This window comes from Myxocyprinus asiaticus, chromosome 2, assembly GCF_019703515.2.
Source record: "Myxocyprinus asiaticus isolate MX2 ecotype Aquarium Trade chromosome 2, UBuf_Myxa_2, whole genome shotgun sequence".
NCBI lineage: Eukaryota > Metazoa > Chordata > Actinopteri > Cypriniformes > Catostomidae > Myxocyprinus > Myxocyprinus asiaticus.
In genome coordinates, this window is record NC_059345.1 from 10,081,907 (window position 1) to 10,096,715 (window position 14,809).

Sequence of the window (14,809 nt, forward strand, 5' to 3'; positions counted from 1 at the left end):
TTTCACTGTATATGTGCAAATGTATAATGTGTGATAAATAAATAAAATTAATTAAAAAATTAAGGCTGAATCCAACGATGTAATGGGATATTGCGATATTTCTTTCTATAAAATATTGTACAAAGCTTATCGCCCAGCCCTATAATGCATGAGGAGTGATTGTGCCAGCTAGGAAATCTGAAATTGTGTTCATGCATTACAATGTCAACATTGTCCTGATATGCCCCACAGTACTGCTCTTCTTGATTTTAAAATATAATTTTTTTAGAAATTAATTTCAAATGAATGTTGTAGTAATAAATAAAAGTTACATAGTTAAACATTTAACCACATTTCTTTAAAACTCAAGTGTTGCTCAAATGGCCCAGCTCAGTAAAAACCCAATGTCTATTCTTCTATATATATTTTTAGAAACGGGCGAAGGATGTGGCAGGATCATTCAGCGCTTCCCCAAAAAGGACTGGGAGGGCACGGCATTTCCCCAGGGTGTGGAAATGGTAAGTGTGCATTCTACTTGATTGTTTTTCTCAGTTGTGTACACTTCAGATCATACCTCCTTAGTTTTTGACACAAGTTAGCTTTGCCCACCTGTCTCAGTGTATATAATCATTATTAAACAAAATTAAGTTATATAAATACACTTACATGATTGCTTTTAGCACAAGCGACAAGTTGTACATGTTTTCAGTATGTGTGTTCCCTAGGAAATGAATCCATGACCATTACGTTGCTAGCGCCGTGTTTTACCAGTTGAGCTACAGAAACATATTTTGTTGATATTTTAGCTACAGGAGCACAATAATGCGACACTGTTAAAGAGTTTGTATTGAGTCATACCTTAAATGACCTTTTTCCTGAAAGAATACAACTGCCCCCATCCCACATCGGAATATAATGGGGTTCTTTATCAGCATTTCCTATTGTCATCAAATGCATAATGATTGTTTACTTAAAGGTTTATCCCAGTTTCCTCCATTTACTGTAACTGAAGAATTCCAAGCCAGTTTTTCTCCATAACTGTCCAGCATACTATCGCTGGTGTCCACTTTGAGTGTCTTTGCTTTCCTTAAATCTTGTACAGAATTGATCCCCCTCCCTCTCTGTGTTTCAGTCTGACATAAAGCCCCACACAATACGGTCCAATTAACAGCAGACACGAATGCGCTTAACTAGGGACCAAATATTTGCTTATCTGACCTTGAGAAGAACATGCTGTAAATCTCAAAGTGACAGTAGCTTTAGAGTTGTCCTGGTCCTTGAGTTCAAAAGCAGAGTCACGCTCAGGCTATTGAGCTGCTGTCTGGTTATTTAGTTTGTTTATTTGTTTATCAAGGCTGCATTATGTTTGACCTTGGCTTAAAATTATAAGATGGAGATGGTGGTCTGCACACACCACTGCATGAGATCTCATTTAACTTTTTCTTGCTGTTCTAACTTTGCTTTCAGATCATATTGGCCATATGACACAAGCATTTTGCAGCCTATTAATTATCACAACGATTAAATTATATATCTCAATGGGGTGATATAATCTGACAAGTGACAGTAATACATGACCGCAAGTAGTAAGTAGGCTAAAGGAACACAAATGTTGCTTTCACTTTTAGTTACTTTCAAAATTAGAATCATGTTTATAGTTTTTAAAGGAACATTCTGGGTTCAATACAAGTTAAGCTCAATCAACAGCATTTGTGGCGTTGAAATAATTTCTACCTTCTTAAAAAAAAAAAAAATCCAGGTTAAGACGTGGTCACATTTAGTGGTCGACTGATAGTGGATTTTGCTGATACCGATAACTAAGGTGGTGGAAAGGGTCGATAGTTTTTTTAAAACTGATTTATTGAATGATCAAAGATTTCCTAGTCTTTTCTTGCTATGACGTGCACAGACATTGAGGCTACAAGAGTCCAAAATAAATAAAATCCCAAAAGCAGTTTATTGTGCAATCAAAATTCCAATAGTAACCAGGAAAATTAAGATCCTGTGCATAATTAGGGACTTTTAATTATAAAGAAACCCGAAATACACCGGTATGGTGTTTAGGTAGGTGGCACGTGTCAAATTGATGCAGCAGGGTGCGATGTGATGCCTCGGCAGGTTGGCGCTGTTTTGACGGCACGCGGAGGACCAACAGCATTTTAGGCAAGTGGTCATAATGTTTTGACTCATCGGTGTGTATATACTGTCACAATATGACCACGCACAGGTGAAGCGAATAATGTTGATCTCCTCCTAACAAGGCCACATGTCAATATCTGGGTAGATTAGATGGTAAGCTAAAAATCAGTTCTGATAGTCAACGTGTTGAATGCAGGAGAAATGGTCAGGAGTAAAGATCTGAGCGGCTTTGACAAGGGCCAAATTGTTATGGCCAGATGACTGGGTCAGAGCATCTCTGAAACGGCAAGGCAGTGGTGAGTACCTACCGACTGTGGTCTGAAGAGGGACAAACCACAAACCCAAGGCTCATTGATGCGTGAGGGAAAAGAAGGCTATCCCTTCTGGTTTGAACCGACAGAAGGTCTACTGTGGCACAAGTCACAGAAAAGTTTTATGATGTTACTAGAGGAATGAGTCACAACACACAGTGCATCTTGCTGCGTTTGGTGCTGCGTAGCCGCAGACCGGTCAGAGTGTCCACGATGATCCCTGTCCACCGTCGAAAGCGCCTTAAATGGGCACGCGAGTGTCGGAACTGGACCTTGGAGCAGTGGAAGCAGGTCGACCTGGTCCGATGAGTCGTTTTCTTTTACATCACGTGGATGGCCATGTATGTGTGCACCATTTACCTGGGGAAGTGATGGAACCAGGACGCACTGTGGGAAGACGACAAGCCGGTGGAGGGAGTGTGATCCTCTGGGCAATGTTCTGCTGTGAAACCCTGGGCTCGGCCATTCAAGTGGACGTGAATTTGACATGTGCCACCTGCCTAAACATCGTTGTAGACAAGGTACACCCCTTATGGAAGGCTACCCAAAATTTTTGACCCAAGTTAAACAAATTAAAGGCCATGCTACCAGATACTAACAAATTGTATGTAAACTTCTGACCCACTGGGAATTTGATGAAAGAAATAGTAGGCTCTCTACCATTATTCTGACATTTCAAATTCTTAAAATAAAGTAGTGATCTTAATTGACCTAAGACAGGGAATGTTTTCTACGATTAAATGTCAGGAATTGTGTGAATGTTTTTTTTTTATTACACACACACATATATATATCGTTTTAGGGTTTACGGTGTTATGTCGTCATGGTAATGAAGTTGAAAACCCTAACCCTAACTTTACAAAGAATAGGTTAGTAAGTTATTTTATGACACTAAAATCATGTTAACATGCATATTGTTTACATCTTGCAGCTAATACAGAGTGTCTTAAGGTTTACGGATTAGCCCCACTATAACCCAGGCTTTTTTTTAAGAAAACAAGGGACGAGCCTAAATTAATTTTTGTGGTAATCAACATTATGCAACAAATGCTGTCGATTCAGCTTAACTTGTATTGAAACAGGAATGTTCGTTTAAGCTAAAGGTGCATCTTCATTATTCACTTTCAGGCATTTCCCTCAGAAAATGCCAGCTATTCCACTAGATAATGGATTCTTGGACAGGTTGAGGGATTCTGTTTGCTCTTGGATTTTTAAACCTCCCTCATCTGCACTTTTGGGTGTCTAGCCAGAATGGCAAACAGTTGGAAAGATATTGTATGACCAAACATGACTGGTGTAATATACATTATCCAGCAGGTGTTTGAGCCTCTGGTCAGCCAACAGGTTACACAATCTGGGTCAGTCTTGGACTTGGATTTTGTTTTGAATACCATGAATTCTCATAAATACTTACTTATGTTTCTAATTCTAAAAGGACATGACAAATTTTTCTATTTGGAAAAGTAAAAATAGAAAAATAGTATCACAATTGTACAGAGCAGTGGTCTGAGTTACTGTAGACTTTGTCAGTTTGAACCAGTCTGGTGCCAGATGGGCTGGTTTGAGTATTTCTGTAACTGCTGATGTCACACAACAGTCTCTAGAATTTACTCGGAATGGTGCCAAAAACAAAAAACATCCTTTGAGGGGTGCCTTGTTGATATGAGAGGTCAACAGAGAATGGCCAGACTGGTTCGAACTGACAAAGTCTACGGTAACTCAGATAACCGCTTCTGTTTTGTACTTCATCTTAAGTCTTGTTTTTGAGTTAGTGCTTTAGAACAACATTCATCAAACACATTCCCATCTCTTTGAACACTGCAGGGATAGTGCAATGCATTGGGTGGGCGATGTGTCATTTAAAAATAGACCTGAGCTGTGTGTATGTCATTGCTTGTTAGTCACTGGGTGTGCCAGTATTCCCAATGGGCTGTAGAACCTAACCAGAAGAGTCATGCATGTTTTGCTGGTCCTCAGGAAACATGGCTTGAGTTCATCTACACAGCTTCATCTCAGAAGCATTCAGCAACTTGTGGAGGGCCCCTGTAATAAAGTTTACTCAAACATATCAGTATGTGGACATGTTGTGTCTGTTTGCTCTTGCCATCTCTATGGTGTTTTATTGCTGTGACCCAACCTTCTGCAATTTCTGGATGATTGATCTTGAAGGTTTTATATTATGTTCTTACAGTGCTCATGTATACTTTTATATCATGTCCTGGGTGGTCTTACGATGCCTGTTTATGGTTGTCGCCAAGCATCTGTCTTTGTAAATGGTCATTTTCGACTTCAATAGCCTAAATAATTTATTGGGAGTTACCAGTTTTCCTCATATTTTGGAAAATTCTGCATTTTTGTCAAATTGCATGGAGGATTCAATTGTTTTAGTTGTGGGTGTCATGTTAAGTCGTTTATTGTGGATGAATTTTTAAATAATGACAATAACAAACTCATAAAGCCACAATGCTGGGGGTGTCCCACCATTCACCAGTATATTTTAGGGCTGTAAAGAAATTGCTCCAATCCTAGCTTTGTAGTTTTAATGAAAATATGCCATTGTTTTTAACATACCAGCCAGGCAATTTGCTTTTGTTCTGGTATGCAAATTTTTATTATTTGCAGATTTCTAGATTTCTTTTTTGCTTTGATTTCTGATGCGGAAAAGAAAGGGTTTTTCTTTGTCACAACAACCCCCAGCAAACTAAATAGCTACAGATGAGGAATGTTCCTTGTATAAAAGGGGCTGAAAAACACCCCATCGTGTTTACAGCTCTTGTTCCAAAGGTATTATTAATCTTGTAGGATGTTCGCCAGCTATTTGCTTTGCGTGCCATTTTTAACTCCACCTCACACTAAGGTTCAGCTCTCTTCTTGTTAGTGCCATCATTACTCACTGCTTTGATGCTGACAACTATTTGAAATCTACGGAGGTGACATTAAATGTCCCATTTAAAGTTGGTCGAACTAGATCAGTGCTATCAACAAATAAGAATCAGACTGCATCCCATAAACAATAATGACATTTGGCTGGACTAGTTATTGGTCTTGGGTAGTTAAGATACAGATGTTCTCTGATTCCCTCTTGAACAATGAGTTATCTTTAAAGGTATTATACAATTTATTAGGGACCCACACAAAATACTTGTTTTTCTTTGTATTTGGGTCGAAAACATTATGGGTCAATCAATCTGTACGCTTATAATCAGGAATTGTTTTTTATTTTTTTATTTATTTTTTATTTTTTTCTTCCAATTTGGAATGCCCAATTCCCAATGTGCTTTTAAGTCCTCGTGGTCGCGTAGTGATTCGTCTCAGTCTGGGTGGCGGAGTTGCTTCCGCATCTGAGACCGTCAACCCGTGCATCTTATCACATGGCTTGTTGAGCGTGTTGCCACGGAGACATAGCACGTGTGGAGGCTTCACGCCATCCACCGTGGCAACTACGCACAACTCATTACGTGCCCCACCGAGAACGAACCTCATTATAGCGACCACGAGGAGGTTACCCCATGTGACTCTACCCTCCCTAGCAACCGGGCCAATTTGGTTGCTTAGGAGACCTGGCTGGAGTCACTCAGCACGCCCTGGAATCCGAACTAGCGAGCTACAGGGGTGGTAGGGGTGGTAGCCAGTGTCTTTTACCACTGAGCTACCCAGGCACTGATATGCTCAGAAAGGGAAAAACAGCTGAAAATAATGATGAGACAGCGGTTCGGGAGATGTGTAATATTTTAATTGAAATATTGCTTGAATATACCAAGTTCATCACTGTGTGCTGAATCAGAATTTGTGTCATGTTAGACTTGAAAATGTTTAACATCTTGAAAACAAATATTTTTATATCACAGAAATGCATTCATATAGAACATAATTTTAATGATTTGGTATTTTGTTTTATTTGAAACTGATTTAACAAGATTTCTGTGTCATTTCAAACAAACAGACGGCCTGTTATCTAATGTCCATAAAAGGATTTTTGTAATTTGTAAACTGCATTTTCTAAGGATACATTTTTTATATTGGTCAGTTAGATTGATTACTGAAGGTCACATGGTTTTATTGCATGACTTTAAAATTTCAAAGAAGATTGAATGTCCTGGTACTCCATGTGGGATGCTGCTTTTAACAAGCAGCTGACAAACAAGAGTTGAATTTATGCTCGAACATGTAAGTGCATCCCATAGAACTTCCCATGTCTGACCTGGTACTGATTCAGCTGGAATAAACAGTAGATGATATGGTGATGCATATTGTGGTTGCTTCAATTTTGTCCCTTTATTTAAGTTTGTTGTTAAAGTTGCCCAAGAAATAATTTTGTGTGTGTGTGTGTGTGTGTGTGTGTGTACAGTATGGTCCTCTAAAGTGATGCTGCATGAGGATGTTTTTTGAAATGGTAGTTACATTACTTTTGCTGTCAAATGGTTGATTTTTAGTCACAGCTCTTTGTTATTAATTTGGTTTGCTAAGACCAAAGCCAGTATTCATTGTACCATAATATGCCGTGTTTAAAAAGGTATATTTTAAACCCTTGGTAATCAAAACGCAGTTCACAAGACACGTGTGACTTTTTAACAACAGTGTTGTGGTTCAAAGGCTCAAAGAAACAAAAATTTTGTCTAATGTTTGTCGGTTGTAAAAACGTTCAGTATCTTTACAAGTCTCACTGGGTGACAAATTGTGCAACCAATCAAAATTAACCTAGTCTCGTTTAGCCAGACTTACTGTATGACTGCGGCATAGGTTCAGGGTCTATAGCTGCTTCAGCTGGCCAAGAACCGCCCATGTGGACAGGAAAAGCTATGAAACGTACATGTAAAGTGACCAATAACATTCAGTTTTTTTCATTATGGGGTGTTTAGGGGCGGGGTTATCAGAGATGTAGCATAAAATAATAAAAGACCGACATGGGGGGAAGAAACAAAGTATTTATATAAAGACGCGCGAGCCTCTGCAAGTGATTGCACAGAAAACACACGGGAGACTAGCAGAAAAAGAGTAGAGGGTCTAAGTGCAGCACAGAAAACCTTGTTATAGAGAAGTAAATAAAGCAGAAAATGCAGCTCTGCTCGTGGATATCCACTTCATTTTCTGCTTCGTGCCTCAAACGAAACTCTGAATGTCTTTAAAAGATGTGATAGCACTAACCTGACAAATTCTGTGATTATTTCATCTTCAAAAGCACTCTTTCTTCGGTTAATGCGGAACCTTGTGAACACAACTTGGCTTCCAGGCAGACTGATGAAACGGCCTGTATCCGTCTACTCGTGGAAGTTCCATTGAGCCAGCCAATCAGATTTGCACTGATTAGATCGTAAAAAATGGACTGTGGGAGACTAGAATTAACCTAAGGCTAAATTTCATTAGTAGAAGACTAACGGCTATTTTCCAGAGATTAACTGTAGAGCTGTTTGCCAGTTGTAGAAAATAGTTTATTTTCTGAAAAACTATTTGAGCAAAATTCTCATTTATAATTTCTCATCAAAATAAAGTTCTTTAATACACTATAAATGCTCAAAGTTGAAATAATAGGAGTTGCTCATATTCCTTTCTCTATAAGAAAAGATTCACAAACAAATAAGCTTTCAAAAATAGTGGGCTACATTCAGACTGATCAGATTCAGAACAAGCAATAGAACTGAACAAAACCTGTCCTGAAAAAAGTGTGTGAAAGTGTATATTTTTATATTATAAATTTGTTTGTCATCATTATTATAATCAAAATCTAACTTTGTGAAAATACAAAAATTCTATATTATATTAATATTATATCATGAAATTGTATATATAATGATATGAGCTATCACTGCTTTAAATAATGTGTCAGATTTACAAATAATAACATTGAGTTTACATTTATTTGTATAAGAAATGCTAAAAAGGTTACTGTCACTTTAAGGGTTCAAAGAGCAGTTCACAGTGTTCCGGTTCAGGGAACATTAACGAGAATCTCTCGGTTTCTTTAGTGCATCCTTGCTGCGTGAGATTAAAATTAATATTTATTTTTACTTTTTTATCTGACTGTAAAGAACAGAAAGGATATTAAGACGCATTATTCAGTGAAAGTGGAGTGCGCCTCATCTTTGATGGACACACATTACACGGAGGAAACGATACACTTTCAAGCACTTTTCATCAAAACAAGGTGATTTTCCAGGTATTCCAGTAATTAAATTTCTAAAAGCTAAATTCAATCACTTTAAGGACCTTGTGTGAACACTGTAAACAGTGTAGAAAAAAGCGTAAAATCAGAGATTATGATGTTTGACGGGTCATTTCATATATAATCACATGGACAGAAAACAATGTTGCAGATTTTGAAATATCGAGTTATACCACAATATGGTTTGTAATTTTTTGCTTTGTGATATATCGAAATTTGATATGTTGTCCCATCCCTAGTTTTTGCAAGCGTATGGGTGTGTGTTCATATTTATTTGTTTATTTTTTTCTTAAATGGCACTTCCAAACAAAAAGTTAAATATTGTATTAACAAAAGAACTCTTTTAGTAGATGGCATTAGCCTTGAATCATCTCAAGGCTGTGCATGGGTTTCTTCCCATGATAGTGTTTCCCATTTACCTGTTTGTCACTGCCACAGTGATCGGGTGCCATTAACCTCTGCCTCGGGAGATATTTGTTCTTGCAGTTATCTCTTTATTGCCTGGACCGGAACACATTGAGGTTTTTATGTTATGTCCAGAATGATGGACTCAAATGTTCCAGTTAAACTAACATCAACAGCCATTCATCTATCCTCCTACAATAGCTCGAGCCACTTGGCAGTCCATGATGCATGTGTGTTAGCTTCCTCAGCATGCTAGGAATGAGACGGACATAGAACCTTGGCACCTCGTGAAGCCAGTTGGCCTTATAGCTGTTTCTCTGATGCTGGTTTTATTTCTCCAACGTTTATATGCAGAATCCTCTGCTTTATTTATACTGACTGCATCAAATGGATTATGTCCCTCATCTTGTAAGCTTGAAGAAAAACATACCTCCCTTATTCCTCTAAAGCATGAAATCGAGTAAAAAAAACAAAAAAACAACCAACAGAAAATAACATCTGCTGATATACATAAAATTTCTGTATGTTCTTTTTGTTTAATAGCTTGATTTATTTTAGAACTGGGAAAACAAACACTGGTGGCTTGAGCGCTGATCAAAATATAATATAGAATAGAATACACAAGCACTGAATGAAACATGCCTTCTTTTACAAAAAAAAAAAAAAAAAAATAGTAACATGTTCTTTGAAGTGTTTCTGCGGTCACTAACAGAAAGTGGTTTGTTTTTGTTTTGAGGGAGCTATATATTGATGAAATAAAAAATTCCATTTCGGAGCCTGACATCCTATAACAAAGGAATGTGACCTCACACGATTGGGGGGGGATTGTGACCATTTGTGTCATCTATCTCATCCAAATGCTCTGACTTTTTGAACCTCTTTTCCCTTTCCTCCAAATCCCTGTTGTAATCTGGAATGTGGTTCATACTTCCGGGAATGACACAAAAAGTATGCCGAAAATGTGTAAATAATTTGCACATTAGTTGGTCTGTTGTTTGCGGCCCATCTAACTGAGGAGATATTAAAGCTGGGCTTGGATATTGTGTGTATCACTGTACATAAAAATGTCATGTTTCATCCCAAAATAAAAAAAGGAATACAGTGATTATAAGGAAATGAAGCCCAGGTTAGAACAATTGTGCTTTTTTGTGTTGTGACATTATATTCATGAGAATTTAGCACATTTCCCCCCAATTCTCATTACCATAATGCAAAAATACACTCTATTTACTGCAATGCAAAAATGAATTAATGATTCTGTATATTATTTAAATTGTAAAATATTTATTCGTCATTACATTTATGCAATGTGTTGTACGACCTTAAATCTGTGTCAAGTTTAAAGATGAAAAAAACTTTCACAGAACTTTTACAGTAAAAATGACATTATTAAGAATTTAATGATAATCCTCATTGAGAAAAATTAGAATGACAAAAATTCAAAAGTAAAATGCCCAAACACGCTCCAGAAATTTAGAAGTTAAATGTGCTTGATTGTCGTGAAAATGCAAAAAAAAAAAATATCTCTTTGCAAAATATGTTTTTTGGGCTTTTTGTTTTTTTGTTTTCGGGGTGAAATATGATTCACCCGCTAGACGTGATGTGGCATTTAATGTTCATGTTTCATCATCTCACCTACTCTGTGTGTTTGAATTGGTTTTGCTCATTTCCGGTTGTTTCACAGGGAAAAGGCGCAAGTATGGCTGAAGCTCACGTCTCACAGTATGTGGGGGTGGGGGGGAGAAAACAAAACAGTGCATTCCGAATCTCAGAACGTCTTGCAAATTTTTAAAGAAAAAAAAAAGATCTGTCAGGAAGATCTTTTATGAGTAATCAACAAATCATGGAGTCACAGGAAAAGCAATCACAGGAAATTATCGCCTTCAAAAGCTGGTCAGAAGAGAGCTTAGCCCTACTATAGTTTCAGCACTCACCAGATCTTTGGTTTTAAGAGTCTGTGTTCAGAAGAAAGCCAGAAAGTAAAGATTTATTTGGTTAGTTAAGAAAATTCCAGAATATTTTGGGTGCTGGTTTAAAGCTGAAGTGTGTAATTTCTGCACCACTAATTTCAGCAAGCAGATAAAAAAAAATAAAATAATGGTTGTTTTCCAAAAGGTTTCCCGAACACTACCCCTGTCTTCCATTTGTTGGACAACTAGACAGTCTCGCCCCAATCTCACGCCATTGATTGAGCCACAGTTACTGTGTCAGGCTGGTCGGGGTGCTCAAACAAACAGTGCAATGTTTTGAAAGTGCTGCAGTGTTTACATTTCTCGGGGTATTAACCTATAAATGGTTTACTTATAGTTTTCTCTGCATTTGGGCTTGTAAAAAGTCACATTGAAAAAATGTAATCTAATGGAAAAATTGTGGATTGTTTTGGCTAATAAATATAAAAAAGTAAATTTATGATAGTACGCAGTGTACACAAGACGTGGCCCTTGGATTGATTAGTATCTGCAGTTCCTGGCAAAAGGGCAGGCAATGCAGAATGAAACAAAGAAGCAGGGAGCTGAGCCATAGTCTGAGAGCTTTGCTACTTCCTGCTGTCTCTGTTCATCTCAGCTACCAAAGAAAAAGCTGCTAACAAAAGCCCCATACCAGTCTCACAAGTTAAAAACCAGCCAATCAGATGGCAGCGTTTAACAAGCTAAAAATGCACACAAACAAAAGAGACTTCGGTTCATCAGCTTAAGTTATCAAACTGACGGTCTGGTGTGCTGTGCTCGTAATGTCTGATTCACACTGGGAGAGCATCTTGGTTAACTTCATACAGACAGAGCTGGAACAAATTGCTTACTCCTATCCAGACAATTCCTGGTTATTCCAGTTTCTGGCAGAAGGCAGGTAATTAAGTGTCTGCATTGCTTAAAGGTTGCAGATTTTATCCCAGGAAAAGGCCACTTGGGAACTAATGCTACTCGGGTTATGAACTACGGGGGTTTGGGGGGGGTCTGACCTCCTTAATTTAAGGGATATTTCACCCAAAAAGGAAACTTCTCTCATCCTTAACTCCGCTTTCATGCCATCCCAGATGTGAATGACTTTCTTTTTTCTGCTGAACACAAACAACAATTTTTGGAAGAATATATCAGTTCTGCAGGTCCTTTCAATGCAAGTGAATGTTGACCAGACCGTTAATGCTCCAAAAAAATCACATAAAGGCAGCATAAAAGTTTCCATACAAATCCAGTGGTTTAATACATGTCTACTGAAGTGATGCAATCACTTTGGGTGAGAAACAGATTAAAATTTAAGTCCTTTTGTTCTATAAATCTCCATTTGCACTTTCACATTCTGAAAGGGAAAGTGAAAGTGGAGATTTATAGTACAAACTGACTTAAATACTGATCTGATCTCACCCACACATATCATGTCGCTTCAGAAGACATAACTGTATATTAAATCACTAGATTCTTATTAATTACTTTTATGCTGCCTTAAAGTGATTTTTGGAGCTTGAAAGGTCTGGTCACCATTTACTTGCATTGTATGGACCTACAGAGCTAAAGTGTTCTTCTAAAAATCTCAGTTTGTGTTCAGCAGAAGAAAGTAAGTCTTACACATCTGGGATGGCATAAGGGTAAGTAAATGATGAGAGAATTTTTGAACTGTTTAAGACTCAAGTGTCAATCCTTGCAGAGCTCAAACCAGTAATCATCCGCTTTCTGGCCCTGAGCTCAAACCACTATGCCACACCACTCCCTAAAACAAATTTGACCCCTTTTAATTGGAATTAATATGATAATTTGTACACTGTTCAATTTGGATAGTAACTAAGTCCTCTATTACCATTGTGTTCTTGAGGAGGTGCATAACCACAAAATGTCAAAGAGTGACTGTCTTTGCAATTAGTGGACCTTGAGTCGCTTTGGATAAAAAAAACATCTACTAAAAAGCAAGTAATCATGTTTGAGTGTTTGTACATTTCTGTTCAGGAAGGTTTGCCTCTTAACTGAGTGGATTTATTCCCCTCAGAGAGTTAGGCTCTCAGCACTGAACAAATGCAATTAGTCTCTCCGTATACTTTATTGACTCTGACATGTGGTTAAGTGGCCACCAATTATATTGGCCAATTCTACTGCTGGGTGTGCCATGTCCCTCCATTAATTCCTATGAGCCCTCCTGTGAAAGCAGTGTGAAATAATATATAATGTATATTTGACGCCTTACAAACTTGGCCAAATGTACTGTATGATGTTTCTAGAGTAATATCTTCCGGCGATAAGCAATCTGTCTGTCCACACCAGACACGATGCGACACCGTGATATTTTTATACTAAAATGAGGATAATTTGCAATAAAATGTAGAAATCAGAGCACAGACAGAACAGTCTTTTTATTGAATGCAACAAATGTTTTCACTGAAGTTGCGTATGGACATACGCTTTCTAGGCAAACCCCAAAGGGAATAAATACACAACCACATACATACACAGGGCAAAGTGTCCAAATTCAGTCTGTTACCATTGTTTATGTTCACGCCATACTCCTTTTGTTATTTCGCCGATCTCCACATGACAGGTAAGTGGAGAGAAATTCTGAATGAGTTGATATGCCACCACTCTGCCATTTTGAACCGGTGTGTGTGTGGCAGAGATCCGACTCAACAAAACGAGACCTCAAGCTCAACATTCGGTAGGTGTGTGATACCCTCAGCCAAAATCAAGTTGTTTTAAACAGGCTAGTTAGATGCTGGCTTTAATATACTGTTATAAGAACATTTTTAGACCCATTTGTTGACTGGGCTGCCCGGCGTGACTTGGTAAAAATAGAAACCATTTAAAAAATAGAATTGCTTGTTGCTTGTCGCGTGTCTCTGTCGTGGCTTGTTTGGGAATAAAAAACTCCTGTTACATGGAAACGATACTTTTTATCACTTGTGGTGGCTTCATGTTGCATCTGGTTAGGACACCGTGTAATCCAAGTGGTAGCCACAGTGCATTACTTCTACCTGTATTTAATTTTTAAATTTGTAATATTTATTTGTAATATTAAACTAAAAAAATCTAATAAATACAGATGCTTTCGTACATCCACACTACCAGTGACAGAGGGTGCCACAAAACATAGTCTTGCACTTTAGTTCAACATCAAGGCTTTCTTGTATATCCAGTTTATTTTTGTATCTATATCTATAGTAAAAGATTAAGTCCTGTGTAATGAACAGCCATTGTGTTAAGAATAAAGGAAACCCTCCCTTCATTCAAAAGCAGGGTCATTTTCTCCTTCCTGCTGAGAATGTAAAAGTGTGGCAGACTCACGTGACTGCAGTATGAAGCTGTTGTTTAGTCAGCTGAAAAACATAAACAAAAGTCAGAGAGCTGATTGGAGGGAGGGGAAAGTGGGCAGTGACGGGCTCCCACAGGAAACACCTGTACCCACTGCACTATCATTTGGCTCACAGGCAGGGGTCTGCTGTGTGACGTTCAACTGTATTGTGCCTCGGTCCAGTCCCGAGACAAAGGTGTTTACATTCGGCTGGTCAAAAGTAAAAGCAACAGCACACTAGAACTGTTGCAATGTTTTTTACAATGATTCATTAAGAGAATTGTCACATCACAATGCATGACTGCAAAGACCACCGAGGAATTTACCAGCCTTGTTCCGGGTAAAGTTTTGTAACTAGCTCAAAGATTGAATGAAATGATTGGCTGTAGTGGATTATGAGTCTACCACACCCATAGACAGGCTTTTTCACATTTTTTTTTTTTTTTTTGTTGCTGTAGCATTTATATGCGTCCTTTTGTTCTTGCTTTGACTCTCATTCTTAAAATGTTAAAACCTATTGTACCATAATGCTCTGGAGTACTTC

At 38.0% G+C, this 14,809-nt stretch overlaps 1 protein-coding gene across 3 annotated transcripts in view; it reads left to right on the top strand.

The window, feature by feature from the left end:
* Positions 1–14,809, top strand: part of LOC127412594 (myotubularin-related protein 13-like) — a 179,271-nt gene that overhangs the window by 19,947 nt on the left and 144,515 nt on the right. For all 3 annotated transcript variants that reach the window (XM_051649073.1, XM_051649081.1, XM_051649089.1), the window contains exon 2: positions 412–497. In XM_051649073.1, the coding sequence (XP_051505033.1) occupies positions 412–497 (86 nt within the window). The remainder of the gene's footprint in view (positions 1–411; positions 498–14,809) is intronic.